A 25,699-nucleotide genomic window follows, 5' to 3' on the forward strand; every position below is an offset into this window, starting at 1 on the left:
GAGCTGTCAGTAAGGAAGCTGAACTACATTTCATCACAACTTTCACCCAAACTTTAAGTATTGATTTAGCTCCTGGCATAAACAATTATATTTCTTATCTAGACAGTGAAGAATGTGGTTCCAAAAACCTCTCAGAAGAAATCTTGCCAGACTGGTTATAGTGTCTGGGCTCGGCAGGCAGGCATGTCCCTCCACAGGACTCTGCTGACACGTCTCCCCACTGACTGAAAAACAAATTCTGTGTACAGAAGATATGTTTTGCATCAGCCAGAATTGTAGACCAACAGGGAAAGATTTGCAAAGCAAACTGGTTGGTGCAGAGAACCTGATATCTGCAGCATACACATTTCAGGGCTTTACCCTTTTCCTGGGCACCAGTGTCCAGTGACGCTGGAAATATAATGGATGCCATCCTGACGTACATCTTCCCATGCAGCTTCCATTCAAAAGGATCCAGTTTGTGTGTCCTGAGTCCACACTGCAAAGTGAACCAAAGCACATTAAGTAAGGACAGGAAAGGAATGTGCTTAGAAAGAGTAATCTTGATCTGCACCAAAATGCTAGAATAAATGCACCCACTGCAGCTAAACTTTTTCACTGGACAGCTAAACTTTCTGTGCAAACTGGATACTTAACTTAGGATGGCTTTTTATGTATGTGTTCAAAGCTAAAAGTGTTGCAGTTTAATATTCAAATACTAAAAAGAGTTAAAGAGATCGAGTTTCTCTATAATTTTTCCCAGAATATAACCTTGTGTCATTCTGTAGCATTTTTTATATACCTTTATTTCATTGTCTAAGGAAAACAGTATCAAAATTGCATGTAGTAGGTATTATCAAACAAATTACCTTCAGTCAGCAATGGAACAATTTCCATGACGCTTTTACAGCAACTAAAGTAAATAAAAAATCTTGCTGATGTACAGATGCACATTCCAGAGCTTTGTTCTTGGGTACCTTGGATAAAGCCCTTACAGCCCTGACTATCTCTCTCCTCTATATTTCAGTGTGGAGTAAATTTAAGAGTCTTCAAAAGGCTACTGAGTGGTTTTATGTATTTTTTATAGAAATTATCTCTGCAATTTGCAGTACACCCATTTTGAAAGGAACATCCCTGTACTATATTCCCTTAGAACCCCTCCATTTCCTCTAGTCAACGCCTCTGCTTCTAATATCCTCCTTCAAAAATAATCATACTAATAACACTTCTGAGAAGGGCTGATTTTACTCTTTTAAAGGTAATCATATGTGATGTTAGTCCTCTTGTTGGGGACAACACCAGAAAAAGCCAGAGGATTTAAGGAAGCAGCTGAATCTATAGCAGAAAAGTGAGTATCTACATGGCAAATTAGTTTGCAATGGTTTTTATTTCTTTATTCTCTACCTAGCCTACGTTTAACTAACAGATAATAGAAGAAGAGAAAAAGGAAGGAAAGAAATTTTAATTATTTGAAACCCAGAGGCTGCAACTCTTTCAGAGTAGTAGCTGTTTCTTCTGGGAAGGGGGGGGGGAAAAAAAACAAAAACCCACCCATTATCTTTTGAAGAGGGAACTAACCTGATGAAAGAAGGAGGGCACATGTTATTTTCAAACTTGGTTTTCACTTAACAATTTGCATAACAAATTAGCCTATGAATAAAGATGTCATTTAACAGGAAAAATCAAGAAGGCAGCTGACTTACTGCCTGCCACTGCCTTGCTGAGCAGCCCATTCTCACAGTTCTCCCACTGCACTTCTATCTCGCTAACTTAGCTCAAACAGTGATAGCATTGCTTTATTTGTACAGTCAAGCATGGCTGCTAAATAATGACCACTAAAATAAAAGGAAAATAGCTCCATGCAGTCATTAGGGTCAGTTATTTTTTAATACACACATTGATTTAGTTCAGTTTCAAACTCAGGTACTTCAGTTCAATGCCTAAGTTTAAGCAGAATAAATCAAACCAGAGCAGAAAACTGGAGATGAGACAGGGAGGAGGAAGAGGTATAAGAGGTTTGGACTCAGCAGGGGTGTGCAGGGAGGCACCATGTGTCAGCTATCAGTCTCAAGTGGTGACTTGAGGAGATTCCCCTGACTTCTCCGTGCTGAGTGTTGGGTGATTGCACCAGGGCCACTGCAAAGCTGTAGCAATGCTGAGCTCTGAGTTACAGCCTCACACATGGAAGGGTTGGTCTGGTGATGTGGGAAGGTGGGCTTGAGCTGCTGGGGTTTGGTCATGAGCCGAGCATGAGGAACACTCAGAGATTCCTGCTGAGGAAGAGCTGGGGTCTCACTGCACAGAGTGCTCAGGAGAGTGACAGCACTGCTCACAGCCCTGATGCTTGTGGGAAGGCCACTGAGGGAGAGGAAGGCATGAAGAAATAGCCAACGTTATGAACAGCATTTCCCACTGCCAGCCAGAAGCCACTTGCTTTTCGGGTCACTGGGCAGCAATAGTCAGAGGTAGCTAATGCCCAGGGCTCCTGCCTTTCAGATGCCCCTCTGCAACTGGGCTCCTAGGGTGTTGCATCAAAGAGAAACATGCAGCAGCAGCTTGTACTGGCCCAAGGTATTAATTCTCATTTCATTACTAAAGAAACGTACTTGCTCTGTGCCTACACTATCATAGCGTTGCAAGAAAATTGGTATTTTTATAATACTCATGACTTTAAAATGCAAATAGAAAAAATCACGTCTAACTGATGTTTGACATTCGTGTTGGTGACACAATTCTCCTTTTGACCTCATAGAGTCATGGAATTGTTTAGGTTGGAAAATATCCTTAAGATCCTCAAGTTTAACTCTTCCTTCCCATTGCACATGGATCACAGCTACAGCTCCTGCTTGCATTGTCTTTGCCTGCAGTTGGGAAAGTGTTGCAGAGTAAGCATTTAATTCATTTTGATCAAAGTCTGAGCCTTGTATCTTCAAAGTGAAAGTACTTATCCAGATGCAGTGTTCTGTAATCAGTAGGGATAATACACAAGCAATCTATCAGTGCTTGGGACTGTTCTCTCTGAGCCTTTTCACAGCCCTAAATTGCTTATCATAGGCAGAATTGATGCATTACATTTTGTCTGGAACTTTTCTAAAAAATAATGGAGTCATTTCTGGAATTATTCCAATATACCAGACCTGTAACTAGTTCCGAATCAAGGTCGTATTACATAATTAGGGTTTGGATATTTTGCTATCACATAGAACAACCACAGCATTCCCTCTGCAGTCTTGGCTGGAGACAAATGCACACCAGCCTGCAAAGGTTCTGCATGCACTGATATGCACCAGAGCTCATTGCTCAACTCACTGCTTACATTACAGTATTTTTTTTTCATTGAAAACCCACTGAAGGGGAAAAAATGCAGAACTCTATATTTTGTAAACCTCAGTGAGCAGGAAAAGTTAGGTGAGGACTTCTTCTCCCTTCCCTGCCAGTATGGCTACTAATTAACATCCATAAGGACATAATGGCTTAATTTTTATACACATTTGGACATGGTCTTTTGAGAGCTATGCATTGGGCAGCAGACCATTGTTCAGCTCCCAGCTGGATCATTGTTCAGCTCCCAACTGGCCTGAGTAACAAAAGTGCTGACAAAAGCAGCTTCATGGCAAAAATTAGTTTGTCTAAAAAAAACTGAAAAAATTTAACCAGATATGCCAAATATAGGAAGCCTGCCATATAAGGAAAGGCTGAGAGAACTGGGTTTTTTCAGCCTCAAGAAAAGAAGGCTTAGGGGAGACCTTGTCACCATGTTCCAGTATTTACAGGGAGGATACAAAGATGGACTCCCTTTTTACAAGTACTTGCATCGAAAGGACAAGGAATAATGAGTACAAATTATTCCTGGGGAGATTCTAATTGAACACAAGAGGACAATTTTCTGCAATGAGAACAATCAGCCGTAGGAATAAAATCCCCAGGGAAGCGGTAGATTTCCCAGTATTGGACACTTTTAAGATTTGCCTGGACAGGATGCTGAGCCATCTGGTCTAGACTGTGCTAATGTCAAGAAAGGTTAGACCAGATCACCTGTGTGGAACCTTCCAACCTGGTATCCTATGATTTTATGATGTCATCTCCATTTTAAAGTTTTACCAATTTGAATGTAGATGTATGTGATTCTGTGGGGCTCTGCTTTAAGGGTGCAGGACTGGGTTCATACACACATGCACCTTTGCCAGTGTGCAAATAAATGTCACATGGATTATTTGGCTCAGCCCTGCCATGCAAGGCTACCCACATGGAGATCCCCACAGTAATGCAACTCAGACTACTCTGACTCAGGACCAGATACCTGATGTTCTCCCAGCCCTAAGCAGGTGTTTGACAAGCTATTATGGCTACTCCATTATGAGGCAGGGAATGTTCTGCCACCTGACTGGAGAGCTTTCCCACTGCCCCATCCTGCAATGTGTGGAACTAGAGCAGATAATTGCTCCATTTTGCAAATTATGAAGCTGAAAACACTAAATAATTTATCTCGTTATTTTCTGTAGTGTTTCCCCTTTCTGTGTGTAGTAGTTGTAAATCATTATAATGTACAAGCCAAAAGTGCATTTGCAAAATTCTTGAATTATCCAGGGACGAAAACCCAACTCTCTGATCAGTTTCTTTGCTGGACTCACGTGCCGGTCAGTTTTAAGCAGCATAAATAATCAGGTCCTGCAAATGCACAGAATATGCCATTTCAGATGTATAAATCTGTCTTGTCCTGTCCTTCATCTATTATAAATTTAGCAAAAGACTGGAATAATAAATTTCATTAGATTTTCTTCCTTAAACAGATCTGAGCCAAACTGTGAATAGCAACAAATGGACACCAAGTGGCTTTTTAGGCCTGTATTTTTACAGAGCTGGAAGTTTCTGCAAAAATTCATAAATGCACTGTAGTTTTTATTTGCCACAGCTTGGTACTAGCAACTAGCAAATAGATAGTGGTGTTTGAAGCCAGATCTGTGTGTCTAAAGGGTTTGTTTACGTGCACTTTCAATTATGAAATTTGTATGCATGATAGCAAATGTACATGTTTGTTCACGTGTGAACAGTTGTGCACACGTAAATCACAACCCTACAAAATTATGAAAACTGATCTCACCAAAGTCATTATAAAGAAGGAATTATTTCATCAACCTTCACTGCGCATTTTAAGTAACAGTTGAATCAGAGCAGATTTTGCAATTATAATTCTTTGATCTTTTTCTTCAAAATAAATTATGACAGCTGAAGGAACGATCTCATGACATGCCCTTAATAGTTCATTAGGGACAGCATGAAACATGAAATAAGAACAGCATTAAAACAAAGGTGTTAAGCTTTTTAAAACTGTTACAAGAAGACAGATGGATTGTTACTTGGGGAAAGTCCTCTGTTCTGTTTCTGTGCTGCAGGATTCATCAGCTCTTGGTAAGAAATGCCTTACTTAACAGCTGCAAGACATTTATTCCCATAACACAGCCCTACTCCATGTTCTCATTCCTAGTCTGATTTATGCTGTCTGCTGCATTTTCCACTAGAACCCTGGCTCATCTGTTGACATTACTAACAACTCTCTTCTGGGAGACAAACCTGATGTGAGGCACTTTCAGTGTCCCTCCCTCTGTTAGAGGTACTTTTTTCCTGGTTTAACTGAAATAAACAAATATTTGCCGTCCACTTGCCTTGTAGTGCACTGCAGAGAAGGCTTTTATAGAAAGCTTAAGGGATGGAAGACACCTGTCTTCTGTTAATTTGTTATGGAAACAAATACTTTTACCCAGTAACTCGGTAGCCTTGGATATGTGGTCTCTTATACTTCCCTATCTGGAATAAAAGAAGTGTCTATTTATTCTCTTACTTCAAACTCCATTAAACTCTTGTTAAATAAAATGTCTTTCTGGTGACTGCATCCAATTTGCGCATGATATTTGGGGGAAAATGGGATGTGAAGGAAATTACTCTTAATTTTGAAACAAAATTAAATGCAATGTAAAACTTCCAGCAATATCTGGGAATTTTTTCAATCTGTAACCAAGAGATAAAAATGCAATTGCTATCAGAGGCTTTTTTCTTTCCTCTAAAGTATGCTTACTGCAGGAAACCAGTAGGAACAGACAAGATGGTGTATACTTAAGTCTGGGCTGTCATTAGCTCTATTCCCATACCATCAAGCAGTGGCTTGGGTAAGATGGAATTGGAGATACCTGTACAGCATGGTTCACTTTCAAGAGAAAGGAAAGAAATGCAAAGCACTTGAAGGTCCATGTTTTTTTTTTATTAATGACTTATCTAAGAGTTCAGGATGAGTGTGAGCAAGTGATTGATATAAACTGGCTAGTTAAGTGTGAAACAATGAAGCTGAATGTGAACAAGGGTATTTTGTCTGATTGTCAAGAATATGCACAACACAGTGCAATCTCTATGGCAACCAAATTGTAGCACTACTAATCAAAGAGTATGCCCTAATGGTAAAGGGATAAATAACTGCATAATGGCAGTATTTATCTAAGAAATTAGATTCTTTCAAACAACATGAAGCTCTACAAAGCAATCACACACCAGAAATTCTTAGATGTATCATAAATGACAATAAAGATAAAAGTCTGCCTTTAACTGAACCAAAAAAAAAAAGTTCAGAATAAGTAAGTCTTTAATGGCCTCTGTCCCCATGAATAATTGTTATGTTCTTCAGTGTGAAAAGGATTGAGATTGCCCCATTCTTCCCCTGTATTGTAGATTTTTCTTTCCTAATCATCCAGGAGAACCCATCAATCTGCTATCACAACCTGCTCACCAATTTCTCAAGCATGCAAAGGTAGGGAGCTGGAATGAACACAAGCTGGTGCATAACTCTTTATGCTTTTCCCAATCAACACTTATTGTTATACTTTCCTGCTTTTCCACAAAATAAAAAGGACTAGAAACTATTTACTGTTTAAAACAAGAATAATTTATGGGCACCTTTTTGTCCTAGAAATAATTTATTTTTATATCCAGCATTCACTGAAAGGCATACATGACATGCCTTGACATATCAAGATGTCATTTTAATGTTGATATTTTCTTTTTAGTTTGTTTTGTGGAGGCATTTAGAACTTCCTAAGCAGTTTCAAAGCACTTGTTGGTTACTGTAGAGTAACAGAGGTCAGAAGTATAGCAGAAGCACAGAAGGAACCCAACTGAGAAGCACAAAACTGAGAAGCAGATACAGGGTAGAACTTTATTCTTGGAGCTGTTGTCATAGTGCTCTGGTGCCATTCTATGAATCCTTTGATGTGGCCCATCTTTTGCTGCTGACTCCCAGTGCTGTAATAGTTCTGCTTTGGCTACAGTTTCCAGCACCATGGCAGTCCTCTATTTCAACTTCAGCAAAGCAGCCTCTCTCCAATATGCTATTCCCACTACATCCCTCTGAAATACTTTTCCATGCAGCATGCACATCCCTTTCCAGAACTGCTCTTGATGCTACAGAGGAAGTCTGGTACTCATTCATCCTGGTTAGAGCCTTCCAACCCACCCAGTGTGCCTCTGGTTCATCCATTGTCTAACCCTGCAGTCACCTCTTCCTGCAAACTCCTGGCAAACCCCTGAAGCAGATGGCAACACTAGTCTGAGTACTTGTAAAAACAATGCTAACACAAGCTGCCTTTGTAAGGCAAGCTCCTTCCCATTCCCAACATCTTTTTGTCTGCTCTGCAGTAGATTACACCCTGCTGAAAAATAATCTGCTTAAAAACGGGATTCTGTTTCCAACCACCTCCATCCTTCCCTGCATCTGTTTCTATATTCCCTGAGCACCAGCTGGCATAGAGCAGGACAAAATTTTGTCCTGAGTTGTGTGGGGGAGAATAAGTCCCTTTTTCAGTTGGCTTTAACAGGTTTTGTGACCGCATCCTGATCAGGCAGGCACAGTTGGCCAGTCTTCTGACACTGCTTTCTCATTTAGAATTTCTCAGAAGTTATCTCCTCCATGCATAACATCCAAGTCCTCTTTTTCACTACTCCATGTAGATATCCAGACTGTATATTCCATCCAGGATAGCAGAAGGACAGGAGAAAGTGCCTGAGGAGGCACGTGAACACTGTTGTGTCCCTTGTTGTTGCTTCAGGCAGCCATCCAGAAGCATGCAGTCATGTCATGAGTGCAATCATTATTCACTACATTTCAAAGAACAGCTTTTATAAACAGAAGTGGATTTTCAGTTCTACTGAACCATTTACACTAAAGGAAACCACAAGTATGAGTTATAGACAATCTGGCATGTTTTGTTTGTTGTTTGTTGTTGTTTTTTTTTCTTGGTAACTGGCCACTTAGTTCACAGCAAATATATTTTCAGTCCTTGATCAGATATTTTAGACTTTCCTTAGGAAAGAAGGAAGGAAAAGCTTTGTAGTAAGAGGCATAGTAGAGGTATGGAAGTATTTCGTATTCTTTCCTTGCAAGACTCTCTTTCATTTTAAATTAGTGAGATTCCTCCTTATCAAACAAAAGAGAAAAGTAAGAACTGTCTTTTCATATCATATCTTTTTTACATCTAAGTGACTGATGTTTTATTAAAATTTTTATGTGTTGTATTTCTGTCAAGAAATTTTGGGCTAAACAAATTCATCTGAAACACAGACACAATAATTTGTTTGGGAATGGAAACTCCTCTACAAATATTTATGTAAACTTACACCAAACACACCAGTATTTGCAGAAGAAAATAAACAAATAAAAAAGTTAAGCAATGAAGTTAGTGCAAGAGGTAAATTGAATTTATTGGCTGTTCTATTTCCATATAGAGAGAAATGTTTGAAATAATCAAAATAAATATTTCTGTACCATAGTTTGAGTAAACGTCACCAAAAAACAGACTTGTTCTAGTTCCATTTGTGCAACTCACCTTTGAAAGAGCAGGTTGTCTAACTTGCTTCTATAAAAGAAACCATCATAGAATCATACAATGGATTGTATTGGTAGCAACCTTAATGATCATCTACTTCCAATGTCCCTGCCATGGACAGAGACACCTTTCACTAAACCAGGTTGCTCAGGACCCCATCCAGCCTGGCCTTGAACACTTCCATGGCTGGGGCATTCCCAGCTTCTCTGGGCAACCTGTTCCAGTGTCTCACCACCCTCACAGGAAATTAGGGTATGTTTTCTCATAGGAAAATTATCTTTCTAATATCTAATCTAAACCTAACCTCTTTCAGTTTAAAGTCACAACTGTTTGTCCTATCATCACATACCCTTGTGAAAATTTCCTCTCCAGCATTCTTGCAGTCCCTCTTTAGTTACTGGAATGCTGCTCTAAGGTCTCCCTGGAGCCTTCTCTTCTCCAGGCTGAACAACTCCAACTTCATTGCCCTTCTCTGGACCCACTCCAACAGGTCCGTGTCTCTTACGGTGGGAGCCCCAGACCTGGATGCAGTACTCCAGGATGGGGTTCACAAGAGTGAAACCACCTGAAGGTGGGGTATATGGATGATAGCAGTCAGCTTCAGGTGAAAGGAGACGCAATGAAATCGGTGTTAATATGCCAGAGGTAGAGCTGAATGACATCAACGGAATTAGCAGAATTTCATCAACATTTGTTATTTGAGTAAACAGAGGACCTGGATTAAGTAGATGTTCAGAAAGATGAGGAATTGCGTGAAAACTGGTGTCAAACACAGGTCTGTGACAGAGGAGGAGCTCAGGTGGGTATGGAGGGTGAGACAGAGCTGTGGAGCCTCTTGAATGCAGAGGCACAAACCTGCTACTTTAGCAGGGCAGCTGCTAAAGAGGGGATCCAGTGTGAATAAATTCACAGCAAACTTAATCCCTAGACAAACTGGGTGGAAGGAATCTGCCCCCAGAGGTCTCCAGAGCTGACTGCATCTCCACATTTAATGTTCAGGGAACCAGAGAGGACTGTTCAACTAAAAGCTTAGAACTGTAAGAATAGGTTAAAACTCAGAGTTACAGAGTTTAAGATCCCAGAGCATCCCCATGCCTCCCTAGATTTCCCAGTCTGTTTTTATGACATTCAGCAGTCTTATGGGGAAATAAAGTTAATTCATGTTCATAAATCCCCCTTGGATGAAGCTGGAGCTGTTAGATGATTTTTTTTTTTAATTGGAAAATGTTCATTTTAGATAATCAAAAATTTTGAGGGAGAATTAATACAATGGCTCCCTGGCTACTGGCCTGGTAGCCTGATGAATGTGCAGTCCAGCCAGACAGCAATCTTGCTGTGGACAATGTTCTACTTTTTTTAAGTTTTTCACCCCCAATTAAAGGCATTTTTCCTACTGTGAAAGTTTTAGTGAGAACAGGCCTTTTATTTTCTGCAAAGAAGTGTCTCTGTGTTATTATTATTTATGATGATTACAGCATATCAGGCAAGTGGCCTTGTGTGATGAACATTAACTTTTTATACTACTTTGATCTTCTCTAGACTGGACAAACATTCTTACTCTTGATTTCCCAATCATTTAAAAGATCAGGACACACAGATAATTTAGAAGAATTAACATGCTCAAGTGTAGGATTTTTACAATGTTGCCCCTATCCTATTGATTAGTTCTGTTTCATCCCCATAATATAGTTAGTGCAGCTAGGCAAACATAGAGAAACTGCTCTTCAAGAGGAATGTCAAAACAATAAATAGATTAGTCATACCAACTGTATTGATTTGTGACAACCTTGATGTATGCAATCACTTGGGATTCAAACATTTATCTGTGGAGGAAAAAATACACCATTTTTATTTCCTGTGTTGAGATTCACTGGGAGAAAATGCTGTTAGGCATCTCAAAATTCTCTGCACAGTGGCAGACTTTTAAATGCAATGAGATATCCGCAGTACATTTCTATATTAATCAATAAAATGAAAGGCAAAAATCAATTTTTTCTGTGCAACTGTGTGTGACACCTCCTTAAGAGCTGTTCCATTGGGATGGATTCATGCCAGCAAAGATAGTCATAGGTTGATTGTTTATTCATGGCAAGGAAAGACACAAAGCCATCTTACTGACAAAGTATCAGGAAAGATGTTACTCATAGGATGCCTATTCAAAAACCTGGCACTTATACCAGGGGAATTTCAGACCTTAATAGCAATTGTGGCTTCCCTCATAAAAGTGGGGCAAAGATTTTCTTTGATTCAGACGAAATAAAGGCTGAGTTTACCAAAGGAACTGATGATCATCCAGATATTCTCTGAAAAGATGGCAACACTAAGAAATTTGCCATATGGTCTTGGAATTAGCAAGGTATCTTTGTTTTAACATTAACAAATTAATAAAATGTGATCCTCCAGTTTCATATTCTACACCTCCTTTCCTGTACGGGAATGAGCAATGAACCTTAACACGACCCCATGTTACCCACAGTTTGACTTCTAATTCAAGATTTTAGAATGTTAAATTTTGATTTGTATCATATTTTAAAGCTTAAATTTACCAATTCTCCTGCAATGCAGTATCCAAGATGTTATTTCACTGTAGATTTATTCATGAATATAAACATATTTTCTTTGGTGATCTTTTCCTTCTTTAGTTATTCCAATTATTCAGTGTGAGGTTTTCTAAGGATTGTTAAACCAATACTGTGGTAATATGAACTGAAATGCTTGGTTTGAGTGACAATGGTCGTCTCAGAACACTTCATTGCCTAAAAGATGTTAGAACTTATTTTGTTTTTTCTTATACCCGTGACTTGATTCCATTTTATTGCTCAGTCACTGAGTAGCATGAAGTCCTTCTCAGATTTTCTAGGATAGTCTTCATCTTTACTGTCCTCAACAGTAACACCAGTGTGTTTTTTCATGTTACTGTTTACCCCCAGTCCCAGATTGTTTATGAACAGGTAGCAACAGTAAGGTCTTAGGTGGAGGGTCCTGTGGAGTTTGTTAAAAATATCTTTAGAACAAAACTTATCCCAGTCTAAGCTTTCTACAACGAACTCAGACTGCAAGCTTGACTTTAGATAGATGAAAATAATTGAAACCCAACCACAGAATCACAGGAAAAGTCTTCCTTAGGAAGGGACGTGTAGAGACCTTCCTGCAACTGAAGCCCCTAGATTGGGTTTTTCAGGACTCTACGGAGCCAAGTCTGAATATTTTCAGTAAGAGAAATTCCATCACATCCTTGGCTGACCTATTCCAGGGTTTAATTTTGAAGTGGTGATTTTTTTCCTATACACAAAAAGAAACCTGTTCCCATTTTGTCTTCTTCTTCTGCCACTCCATGGGTAGTTTAACCATCTTCTCTCTATCTGTCATGGGTTCACATAGCTGAATTTTTGATAATAGGGTGCCCTTTAGGCTCTGAAGATTGATGAGATCTCCCCTAACTTTTGTAGGCTTAACAAACCCAGTTCGTTCAGCCTTTATTTGTCAAGTTTTCCAACATTGTCATCTAGATGGGCACCCACTGGATCCTTTTAACCCAAAGAATCGCTAAAAATTTATTAATAATCTTATTGCAGCACTGAAGATGCATTACATCCATCAGCAGAGAGAGAGACTGACAGAGAAAAAAATTATTCAAGGAAAAGAAAAAATACAATGAGGACAAATGTCCTTCCGTAAGGTGGTAAACTGCGAATAAGAATGTAAGTCTGTTAGGTTTAAACTGGGTTTTTACAGAAGAAATTAAATTCATAGACACCACCACACTTATTCATAGAAAGACTGTGAAAGAAACTTTTTACAAGGGTATGTAGTGACATGACCAGGAGCAATGGCTTCAAACTGAAAGAGTAGGTCTAGATTAGACATTAGGAAGAAATTCTTTACCGTGAGAATGGTGAAGCACCCGAACAAGTTGCCCAAAGAAGTGGTGAATGCCCTATCACTGGAAGCGTTCAAGGCCAAATTGGATGGGGCTTGAGCATTCAAATGAAAGGTCTCGCTACCCATGGCAGGGGAGTTGGATCTAAATTATCTTTAAGGTCCCTTCCAACACAAGCCATTCTATGATAAGATTCTATTATTCTATGCTATGCATTGATTAGACACTGCTAAAGGGTGAAGTTTTTCTCGAAATAACAAAAAGTTTTTGGTAACAAACTTCTTATAAAGTAAAATACATGTCACTTTTCAAGAAGACATAATTGACAGCTCATTAATTATGTTTTCAAAAATGTACCATAAGTTCTGTCAAGGTTGGAAAAGGTTCTACTGCACAAAATTTATAAACATAAGTAGGGAAGGAAAAAAACAGTTTAGAAAATATATTCACTGTAAATTCTCAATATGAGGAGACACTTGAAGAATATGTCAGGACTGACATGGGAAATATGAATTATAAATCACTTGTGATGAAGGGAATAAGGAAATCAGTGCATCAAGGGAATCGAGGTAGTTTTCATATGGGCCAAAAAGGACCTCTGCAAAACAACACTAATGAGATCCAGCTCTAGAACTTTAATTAGTTCTAGACACCACAATACCAGAGAACTCTTTTAAAGGAAATAAAGAAACCAGGAAAAGACCTGAGGAAAACACAGAGTAAGAAAAATAGCATGGAAAGTACGACTGAGCACAAACTAAAATATATGATAAATGTCTACATATATCTGAGGGATGTAAAAACCAAGAAAAGAATATAAATGTTTAAGATTATGTGAAGTAGCTTGTTAGAGACAGTTGAGTCAAATTAAGAAGCAGAAAAAATACACCACATAACTGGAAAAATATTCTGATATTGATGTACAGCAGACAATGAAGTAGTTTTCTTTAAAAAAGTGAGAAGAATATAATAAATCTATTTTAAAATTTGTCTACACAGATCTCTAGAGAATTTATACCATGGGTAGTAACCCTGCATAGGTATCAGAAGGGCTGAAAAGGTCTTTGAGGTTCTAATGTCTGGACTGTACCAAGATAATGCAAGCTCTACACCCAGGAATTTTTTACTGAGGAAAGGACCCATTAAACAGGAAATTTCAGACTGTGATTTGTTATCTTCAACCATTTGACCCTATCTCATCAAGAAAGAGTCAGAAAGATAGATTTTTTTTTTAGTGTTTCAAACTCCAACTATCTTGAAAGAACACTAGTCTGTGTTGATAAAAATTTAATTTATAGCAGGTAGCACACAGGCATGCATCAACGGGGGTTCTTTTATTTACTAACATTTTCTGTGGCATCTCTTGGCATATGGAAACAGCAATAAGACAAAGATTTTACAAATGTATTACATTTTATTAATGGATGCATGTCAAACATTCAAACAGAATCCTCAACATTTAGCTACAACATTTGTTAAAAGTCCAGTTCAGAAGAAAAACTTGCATTCAGATACTATATGATAGTGGAAAAATAAGAATAGTAGACAGGGATTACCACTGTGCCTAGTCCTTGGTATTTTATTTTTTGTGTGTACATGAATAAAAATAAAAATCTAATAACAGTGTACTAAATTATGTAGAATTAATCAAAGTTATAGAAAGACAAAGAAGAAAAGTAATTTTTATAGTCATTTTTTTCAATACACAGAAGAAAAATTTACATTATGTGAAATGATCAAGAAAACTCTAATGAACTTGCAGTTCACTCAACAAAATTCATTTTGTTTCTATTAGATGCAAAAAGATGACAACTGCATGCCAATAACTTTTTCATACATATACTATACATGATATTAAACTAATTTCTTGAGTTACTCTACATAAGAGACAGTTAGATACAAACCTAGCAGGAGTGATGGAAAATTCTCCATTATTATAGAACTGCTTATGGAAAACTTAAGTTTATTAATACTGTTGACAATTATTTTTTCCTTTTTTTTTTTTTTTTTTTTTTTTTTTTTTTTTTTTTTTTTTTTTTTTTTTTTTTTTTTTTTTTTTTTTTTGCGGGAAGAGTAACTGATACTGTAATGAAGGAACATGGCTACATAGCTGACCAGAAATATCAAACCCCACATTTTAATTCTTAAATCTACAAATTCATAAAACTGAAATTAAACATAGATAATAAAATACTAGATCTGATTATCTACATGCATTTTTAAAGTTTGCCTCTTTAATTAGTTGGTAATTAACCTGGCAGGGACAATTCTGAATTCCAGTTCCTCCTGAAAGAACTTTTGATGTACTGATTACATCATCCTTCAGGCATCAGCACTACAAAGATAAGCCAGAAAACTGGATTCACACCTTCTTAACTATGTGCCTTAAATGTTAAGATAGAGACCAGTCTTTCTGTCCAGATGAGTAGCTAAATATTCATTAGAAACAGCTTTGAAATGAGAATTATTGGGCACTTAAGAATAGCAGAGGTAGTTAGTGTGTTTTTTCCAGCAGGTAAATGGAAATTGACATAAAAGAAAGTTGAAATGGAGTCTTCCACATCTTGGTTGTACTGTGTAAAGGGAGGCACCTTCAGGAGTGCATCCTTCTCCACTACTCCTTTGAAGAACTCCATGCTCCAGGAAGATCTACAGAAATAGTAAGCTCAGAAGGGATGAGAGGGTGAATGGATCCCTGTCGGACTGCAACTGCGGCAGTTCATTAGGGAAATGCATACAGACCCATTTATTTATGCATCCAGCTCTTAAACCAACTCCCTTGAACCACAGCCTGGACCTCATGACTATCCAGACCCTGTACCCCTAACCCAAGTGTCAGGTCTTCCCTGCGGCTGGTCTCCTACTTAGCAGATCATCCATCAGCCTTAAGTTTGCTGGCAGGACATATGCTCTCTTCCCCCAAAATTCCCAAGCTTTTTCCTCACCTCACCTTAATCCATCTCTTTCTTTGCCCTTGTTTTCCTCCATGTAAACAATCCCAGGTACCTTTTCCCCGTTGCTTCCTGTTTTGTTCAGCTGCCTATGCTGACACTTTTTACCTCCAGAAAAGTTTCACCCCACCTACAGAAATTTCTCATGTTTTTCTCAAGCAAGGACTAGTCATTTCCCTGCATACCTTCACAGAGAAGCTTAACTGGATATTGATAACTGAATATCCAAAAAGGAATATTGAGTTTGCCTTTGCACAGGTGCAAACATGAGTTTTAAGAGAGGAAATCTGTCAATTGAGCCTCATCAGAAAAGAACCATACACTGTTCTCATATGAATAATTTGAAAAAGGAAGAATGGACCCTAAGAAGAACAGCAGTTTTGGCATCACTGCCATGCTTTACTCTGATTTCCTTAGTCTTACCTCCTTTAAATGTGAGGTAGAGTTTTACTTCCCTCTTCCTGAATTTTCTTAGTAAATCAGAACATAGCAGTAAAAGTTTTGGCAGAGTATTACAGGGATATATTTCCACTGTTATTGTATTTGTAAAAAGTCAATATGTACCCATATTTCACTTTTCAATTTTTAGTTTTTAATTTGTTTCATTAGTTTACCATCTAATGCTTCAAAGATTTTATGACCACTATATATTCTATATTTAGTGCCATGATGGAAAACTGAGTTTTGCCTATGTGACCTAGTAAACACAGTCCAAACTCCTGCCTTCCCTTGTCCTTGGTCAGAAGCTTGGGAAGCTACCAAATGATCCCTGCCTTGCAGCCCATCATATCAATAGTTATAACCTTTTCCAAAACAGTCATTGCCACTCTCAAGGTCATAGTCAACTGCAACAAGTTGCTCAGGCTGTTTACAACTGACTAATTTGCAATCCATGGATTAAATCCTTCTAAGCTTCCCAAATAAAAATTTATCCTAACGTTCTTTCACCAGCAAGTATGTGAACAAGCGCTTCACAATTCTTCTTACGTAAATGTAAGACCACATATGGAGAGACTAGAAAAAAAATAGAAAACTCCTAGTCAGAAATTTAAGATAAGATCTTCCTCCATTTTTTTTCCCCAAAACAAAATATACCTTAAAATTTTGTGAAGGACATGCAATTTAGTATTTCACCTTTCTTTGTCTCCCTGACAAAACAACATATATAGAGACTTCATCCACAGATCTTTTTCTGGACATCCCTGAGGAAAGCTCAGCCACTGCTAGAACCTCACTAATAATTTTGAGGTAGAAGAGCAAAGTGTGCATGAAAGCAAAAACTGATCTCGTATCCAAACTAACAGAGACACAAAAAATGTCTTTCCTTATCAGCCTTCTGAGTCTTCCCTACAGACCCTCCTTGCATTTTCTTGATGACAGAAAGGTGACAAGCAAAAGGAGGCAATGATTATTCTTACAAGAACTTTGTATTTCAGTCTAGTTTGGGGGGTTTTTTTCACTTGTCAGATGCCTCATAAATCAGTGTCCTTTCTGCAGGATATCCTTCTTATATACTGCTTAAAATAAAATAATGTCCTTCTAAAAGCCAAATGCCTGTGGTGTTTCTTGGTGTGGACAAGGGAATGCAGAACAATTAAAGAGAGCTGCTGTGCTCAGCCAGCAGAGACATTCTGGGGTCTCTGAGACTACAACCTAGGACTTCAGTAGACACGGGTGTTTAACTGCATCAGGAAGGTCCCCACTCCTGTTCTGAGCAACATGCATCTAGGAGAGGTCAAGAGCAGTGGCACTCACGGTGAATCTGGTGTGCCATATGCTGTGTACTTTCTCAGGACTGTTTTGGAAGTCTGTGTCCTCAAGTGAGCAATTAATCATGTTTATTCTTTCCAAGTCCCTAAAAAACCCAAAATGCAAGAATTACTTACCTAAACTGAGTTCCTGATCCACTCACCCTAGCTGGCAACTAGATGCCAGCTTTTTGTCAAGGGCTATAGTATATACAGAGGGGGAAGAGATGTCATGGTAGATTTGAAAAAATGCAAAAGAGGTAAAATAAAAAACATGTAATAAAACAATACAGTCTAAGTATATTAACAAGATAAAAAAACCCAGGTAGTCAATTAATCAGTTTTCTGATTTTTATGTCACAAACAGTAACTAAGCTCCTAATATCTTCTGTTTGAGCTGATTGAGAAATTCTTAAATACACACAGAGTCACAGGGAACTAAGCTCAGCTTTCTTCCAGTTCAAGGGTCTGTTCTTGTAAATTAAGATTTCAAGGCTGAGGCATAGAGATTTTCTAAACTTCATTTGAAATCTTTTCAGCTTCTCATGTAATGATATTCACAACATTTTAAGGAGACAAAAAAAAGGACTTGGGACAACAGTGTCGTGTTTGTTGATACATGCTGATAGATTTGAAGAGCTGCTTTCTGGTAGGGACCATTACAGCATTTTGACTGTTCTGACATAAATCTGAGATCATTATATTTCATCTGATTTTCACTGTATTCAACCTAAAAACTTCCATGTCACTCAGTTGCACAGAATAGGTGGTGTGTATATATTGTACGTGTTCATATAGAACAGTACAAGTGAATAATAAGGTTTAGCACTGAAGTGAGGGTTAGATTTGGCAAACAAGACGATTCAACCTAATGAGCTGAGGAAATATTTTCCAAGGGAGCAATTCACCTTAAACGCTGTGGGGCGTTTCTTTCTAAAAATCAATATTAAGGATGAAAAATTCAGTCTTAATTTAAATCTGAGGGCTAACTCAAAAAATTAGTAGACTGAAGCTAGTTAAATACAGTAGTGATTGTGTTCCCAAGTGGCCTGCACAGTTGCAATAATAAGACCATATTAAGTTCTTCCAGGCTTCTCTTGCTCTAGGGCTGTCAGGTATCATCTGGATATGTTTGACTTAATGTTATGAACAACATGATGGTTAGAGAAAAGGTAGAAGGAAGAGCTCAGTCAGACAGAGACTAACAAAATCATTTTGGCATTCGTAGAAGTGGCACTTACTCATCTTGTTTTGCTCAACTGAGCTTCTAGTACTCCTACCAGAAGGAAACAGGAGTAACCCAGCAGCCCGGTCACTGCTAAATCAGCCATGGCCCCACACAGATGCTGAAACTGATGGAAAAATGAGTCCTCAAACAACATTAGTTTTCCATTTGTATAAGAATTCATGTGAACCGTGCAATTGCCTAAGACTTCTAGTCTGAGCTGATCCCTAAAATGAGCCTTAACTGGAAGCACAACTTGTGGCAGCCTCAGAAATAATGTTTCAGGAAGAACCAGTTTTATTTCAGCACTTCAAGCATCTCTTGTCATAGCATTTAATCCATTTCTCACACTCTTCCTCTTCACATATGTCCCTCTATAGGCCTCTAGTTTAGCATTAGTCCTGTCCCAATAATCCCAAAATAAAAATACAAACTGCTGATACAAAGATGTACCTGTCATCAGTAAAGCTGTCAGTATTTCAAATTATATACTCCCTTAGCCAGTGGTCCCTTAGCCATATCCTTATATATAAAACTATGTAAAAGGTCACAAGGCTCTAATGGCAAGTATTACTGTTGTTTCACAGTCTCACTGCTTCAGGCTAGCTTATCCACAGATTTGGGTTGAGAATAGTTGCCTGGAGTGATTCTGATTCATTCCAAATCAGAGAAGGAGACATCAGTTAATGAATATGGATTTACTTGCTCTCTTCTTTTCCCTTCTTCATTTCCTTTCTTTTTTTTTTCTATACAGCAATAGCATCAAGCTATAGCCCATGTGATTAAAATATAATACTGGACTCTAACCTTAACTCGAACCCAAGTTCTTGAACTCACCATCAGACCTATACCATACTATATCAAAGAAAGAAGACCAACATAAGAAAAAGCTCACCTTTAGCAGCCAGGAATTACCCACATTCCTCAGCCTCTGCCCAGTTCCAGTACAAAGACATATATATATATATATATATAAAGACTAGGCTTAAGGTTCAGAAAATACAAGCTGGTGAACTAAAGGATATCTTTCTAAATATACAAACTGTCTAAGCCAGGAAGAGATTTTTAGTTTGCATCTCCTAGAGCTTTTAATTTTGAAGCTGAAGGCGCTTTGCTTGAGGAAAGACTGTTCCTACAATCAAAGCTGTGGTTCTTCTGAAATAAAGGATGATGCACTTTTATGCCACATATATGAGATTTCACTTCAAGATTTAATTCAGAGCTAGTGTCTCATGCCACCAGAAGAAACAGCAAGTAGACTCAAGCCACTACCCATTCTCATGAGATGTCTCCAGCAACTACCTGTTTACTGAATGCTGTTTCAACACAGTCCCTGATCCAAAACATGTACTAGAGCTTAGCACTGGACTTGTCCAACCTACTAGTTCCCACACTAGACTTGTACAAAGAGGCACCTGTCCTTAACTTAAGCTGTAGACTACTCCTACAAATCAAACCAAAAGAAAAAGCCCCAAACCCCACCTTTTCACTGTTTTATGCATTTACCCTAATCTTTACTATAATCCTGAATTTAATGATCAAAATCCAGCCATCAAGACCCGTGCCCTAACAATGGCTAGTACTGATTGTGGCATCTAGGTCACATTGCTCACCAAGTGCTAAAGCATAAATGTTTTATACAAGTCACTCAGTGTGTGAGGAAGAAAATCCTTTATAGCAGTCCACACTTAGATATTCTCTTTGCATGTGGAAAAATGGCTTATTGCAGGAATTTGTAAGTATATGTGTGTGCATGCATATATGTATGTGTCTCTGTCTGTATGAAAACTGTTTCCTCTATCAGAGGTAGTTCCTGTTTTCACCATTTCCCACTGGGAAAAAATTTAAAACAGTGTGTAGGCAAAATAATATCTCTGTTTGAAACCAATTTCCTATCATCTCACCACTTCTCACAGTTAGGAACAAGTGCTATATGTCCCCCACCAAATAACTGGCATTACACTCTTTTCAGCCTAGAAGTACTGTGAAATATTACATGTAAAGCTGCAGAAGTGCTTAGGTACTACATACCAAGTAACTCCAATTTCAGTGGGATTTTTAGGCATGCACTGACAGCACATAACATATTGTTGCCCTCGGAGTGCATGTCTCAACTTCTTGGCTGAGACACCAGCCACCTCTTCCCATACCTCCATGCACATGTGCTTCTGTGGGGAGGAAGAAGATGCCCACGCAGGCTGGAACGAAGTTCTGTGACTTTCAGCCAAGCGTGGAGCTAATAAACACTGCTGTTGGGTCTACAGGGTGCTCCATGCTTTCTCCACAAAGAAAGATTTTTGTTATCATGTTTAAGTTACAAGTGGCATCTGTTTAAAGCTAATTGGATGCTGAAAACTTTTAAATTATTTTGGAGATGGGCTCTAATATAAATTAAGAAAACTTTTTTCTTAATTCAAAACATACAAAGAATATGTTTCTCCATGCAACTTACAAACGTATTTTGAAAATGTAGCAGGGCAAACATGGTTTATACCTATATACTATGGCAGAAATCCAATATTCATTTGCTGTTCATATTGCAAGAAAATGAGATCATTAAGGTCAGAAAGAACAGCTGCTTTAATTATAACACCCTGATATATCATATCAAAGTTTTCATCATCTCACACAAACTCTAAGAACATACTCCGGGGATTCATTTCTATCATCCTGATTTTTTCTTCGGAAGGAGATTGCATAAATACACTCTCCAGAGCACTAATTGCTTCAAGTTGTGTGAGGCTGTGTATAAGAATTTTACCCCAAGCTTGATAATGCTACGTCAGCTAAAATTATTCTAACTTTTACAGTCTTTATTCCTCTTTTTGTGGTGGCAGCAGTAGAAAAAGATATTTTTGACAGCTGGGAAGCTGCCCTGCAGGCTTCATGGTCTTGCTGCCACACATCCCCACAGGCTCCTGCTCAGGAGTGCTGTCTCCACACCTACAGCTGGCAACACTGGTCTGCCTGAGGCACCCAAAGGTATCCCTTCCTTAAGGGAATGGCTGCTTTGTGTTTTAACAGATGCTATGCTTCTGGTAGCGGAGAGATTAGAGGGACCATTCAACATTGAATCAGTCATGGATCCTATTGATGTCAAGATTTCTGAAGCCATCATGAACATGCAAGAGAACAGCATGCAGGTGTCAGCAAAGGTACTGTGTGAGTTGTGCCTTCTCTGTTGTTAAATGCCACAAACCGGGAGGGGGGGGAGGGGAAACACCTCCACCAGTTTTTCTTTTAGACTATTAAGAAAGATTGTCCAGACCACCAGAAATTGTTTTTCCTTGTTGAACACTTTACCAGACTGCCTTTCTTCATTCTTCATCTAGTTAAACAAGCTCGAACTTTTCAAAAAGAAGTGGAAGGGAGAAAGGTACCATTTATTAAACTTCAAATTAATAGCTGCTAGAGATTTGAGGAAAATAGAGACTGCTGAATTCTGTAAGCAGTAATTCTGTAAGCAATAGCCTGCAGAGTACACCTGGTAACTTCCACTCGTGTCTCGTCTGTGATTCTCCATATTAACTTCCAAACACATTTTGATCTATCTAGGTCAGACTGAAGTGCAATGTGTTTGAGGTGAATACACAAAACGTTTTGTTTAACCTCCTTTAATAGCCACTCGGGGGAAATATTACCCTGGACAGTCTCTGATTACCAGATCTCAGTTTGAAAGAGTTTTGTCTGGATTCTGACATAAAGATAAACAGAGCTAATGATACCAGCTTCTTCCTTTCCATTTTTAATGTGTGTGTGTATACACAGATCACCACCAACTCTGAACCCCCTGTTAAAAAGATCCTTCAAATTCAGTAGGAGGTGCTATTGAGCCAATAGTCAACAATTAATGGCTCTTCCTTAATATTCATCAGTGCACTGTTGCTGAAATTTTAAAGTCAAGAGTTTGCCACGTTCTCTGCATTAGGAGTTTCTATCTTGCATTTAACTCCCAGTAGTCAGTTGGGTGCTGGCCAGACTGCCATCTGAGTCAGTGAATTTCCATGGCATGGAAGGAAACTGCTGTAGCTGGGAAAAATGTGGGGACAAAAGGCAGAAGGCTGAGGTTAATATTCTTCCTGCCAACCCAAATTACATGCTTTTTATGGCCCCAGTGCTACAGGTTTCTAAGGGTTTCTTTCAAGATGCTTTTTACTTTCAACCTACATGATGCTTCTTGGATTTTAAAAGCAGACTACATCCTGCATGATGAGACTTTGTTCTGGCAGCAGTGATCAAGTGATCCCAAATATTTTGGGAATTAAAGGCCAGCTTCAGCAAGCTCAGCCCTTACCTAACAAAAAAATATTTTCATTGAAAACTCACCCAAGGCCCAAGTGTAATTTTCCTTTTTACTTGTTTGGTTTTCACAGTTTTTCCATTAGTTGGGAAGCTGCATCCCCTGCCAGAGTCCAATGACATTTTGGCATGAGCTCATCTCACTACTCATTTATAGAAGAGCAGACTGTTTCTCCTGCCCCTCACAAATATTTGCTGTAGAGATTGATTGCAATACCATTTGCAATGCAAAAGCTTTTCCTCTAAGAGAAACCTTAGCCAATAATTTTTTAAATAATGCAGAACAGTAAAGAAATTATATTAGTAAAATTTATTGTATTATATTTTCATAGATAACAGAGCTGCCCATCCTTGAGGGACCTGTGTATATTTCTGTGTAGACCATTATTCTCCTGAAATATGATTTCCTTGATCTCCTTAGTTATATCAATCTTTATTCAGGTCACATGAAAATGCTCTTTTCTTAAAAAAAAAAAAAAAATGTGTAAGAAGGCAAAGGCTTTGGGCTTAGTGCTATGCTCTTCTTTGCCATGTCAGATCTGTAGAGATGATAAATGAGCAGACTTCGAATCAGTCCTCTATTGTCTAATTTTTTCCCCATATACATACTGACCACTTAGAGCTTCAGTGAAAATGACAGATACCTTGCCAGATGTAATGGGGTGCACGGAATGCAATTGCAGACCTAATGTGGGAGAAAAGCCATGCTTGTCAATTATTCTGAGATGCTGCTCAGAAAGCTTCAGGCAGAGTGTTGAAATCATGTTATTTTCACTTTCTTCGAACAATTTTGTATCTTGTATTTGAGTGTACCTACTGAAAAATGTGGTGACTAGGAATCACAGCTATTTTTCCACAAGTCAGTCAGTGCCTTTTTACAGTGGGAAAATGGCAATGCACTAATAATGTTATGACTGCAACACCCACATACACACAGATTATTTTTCACCACTGACATGCAGCCTTTTCTGGCTGAAAATCTGGTTGATGTCTGAGAGAAGGCTCTATACTGTATACGGCAGAATTTTGGATCACGTTGTATAATGTTGTTTCTCTTTTAAAAAGAGTAGAAAAAATGAAAACAAAAAGTTTCTTTCTCAAGGAGCTCTCACCATTTCATACTCTTTGTGGGCTGAAGACCCAGAATTCATTTAGTCAAATCCACATGCTCCTGTTTCAAATATTTATATAAAATTGCCCTATTCCAAAAGTCATTAACATTATCTTGCACTATGAATTTGTCTTTGTATCACAAAATTATATTTTGTATTATACCAACTGCAATTATATATTGAAGTTTATTTGATAAAAATAGATTTTTGATATAATACCATGACTGTCCATTACTATTCATATGGAGGCACAATTAAGTGAGCAACAATGTACACTTTCCAGCATAATAAGTGTATACAAATAAGTAACAATGCATGCTCTCATATGAATGAAGTCTTCAATTTTAAACATCAGCAGAAAAATACAGCATGAACTTTCTAAGTCTCCATTTTTATGGTTTGGCCCTTCATTCTTCACTTGATGTAGTACTGAAGGCGTTATCCAGTATCTTTTCCTTATAAATATGCACCTTCTATTCAGCACTATTTTTCTCAGAAATAGTCTTCATGATTACAGTTATATTAATAAATAAAAGGGGTAAAAGGACCATGCTTGATCTTGGGGCCAAAGTGTCACAGTCTGATTCATTTATGCACTGCTGAGAGCTACCTTCTCTGGAGCTGTTTCATTCTGCCAAGAGCAAGTTGGAGCAGTCCAAGAAATAGCCAACAAGTTAGCAATTAATCAGTGCAGACAGTCAAAGCTTATGGCTTGAGTTCACTCCTTGTCTCTCATTTCCTTAGAAGACAAAAACCCTCTGTCTTCCGCTCTTGATGGGTCCACAGAAAGAGAATTATAGAGACAGAATTATAGAGATGCCACATGTACCAACCAAGGACATACAGACTCATCCATATCCCAGTATCTGTCAATGCATAAAATGGAGCATCTCTGTTCCTAGGCCGTTAACTTTTTTTGTTTCTGTGATGATCATGGCTGATTCTTCTAGCACAGTTCACATTAACCAGGTACTATTATTATGTTAAGATCCAATTCCTCCTGAGGCTGCGATCTTTCTGTTTTCTTAATATTTGTCTGCAGTTTATATTCAGCACTGGCAGTCTAGAAAGTCTGACCCCAAATCTCTAAGCTTCATGGCTGCTCACCTTGCACATCTGTCATGTCCCTGAACGACAACCACACAAGGTCCTTATTTTGCCTCAGGGCAAGTCCTATTCCTGACAGCTGTGGTAACTGGAGATACTTGTCAAAAAAGGATCAATGGTCTAGGAAGTCAGACCTTAAGGCCCATGGCCTTTCTGCAAGAGAAATCTATGTGCTCTAAAGCAGACTGAAGTTTCCCTTCTCCATAAAAAGACAAGGACTGAAGATCATCAAAAACAGTTTCCATAAATTCATCATCTAACACCTGCAGCCATTCTTAGAGAGCACCTTCTGCAAACCAAACCACACAGAGTGCAAAACAATTAGCCTGAGATGCCTCCCAAGACATCGATACATGTTAGTAGGCTGTGTGATCTGGGTCTAGCCAGACTACAGTGGTGTTCCCTGAAGGTTGCCTGTGGCAGTAGTCAGGGTGGAATAGATTTACCTTGGATTTCTTCTTATAATATCTGAGACAGGTTATCTTCTTTATTGAAATCTTTTTGTTATTTGCCAGTGACACCTTTTTGGTA

General features: G+C 38.4%; 1 protein-coding gene across 1 annotated transcript in view; it reads left to right on the forward strand.

The window, feature by feature from the left end:
• The window catches only part of GPC6 (glypican 6), a 220,850-nt gene that overhangs the window by 130,716 nt on the left and 64,435 nt on the right, over nt 1-25,699 (forward strand). Inside the window, exon 3 of the mRNA XM_027884269.1 lies at nt 21,675-21,805. Coding sequence (XP_027740070.1) covers nt 21,675-21,805 — 131 coding nt within the window. The remainder of the gene's footprint in view (nt 1-21,674; nt 21,806-25,699) is intronic.

The sequence above is a fragment of the Empidonax traillii genome, unplaced genomic scaffold (genome assembly GCF_003031625.1).
Source record: "Empidonax traillii isolate 1590-97213 ecotype Southwest subspecies unplaced genomic scaffold, ASM303162v1 scaffold141:size962631, whole genome shotgun sequence".
In the NCBI taxonomy this organism is placed as follows: Eukaryota; Metazoa; Chordata; class Aves; order Passeriformes; family Tyrannidae; genus Empidonax; species Empidonax traillii.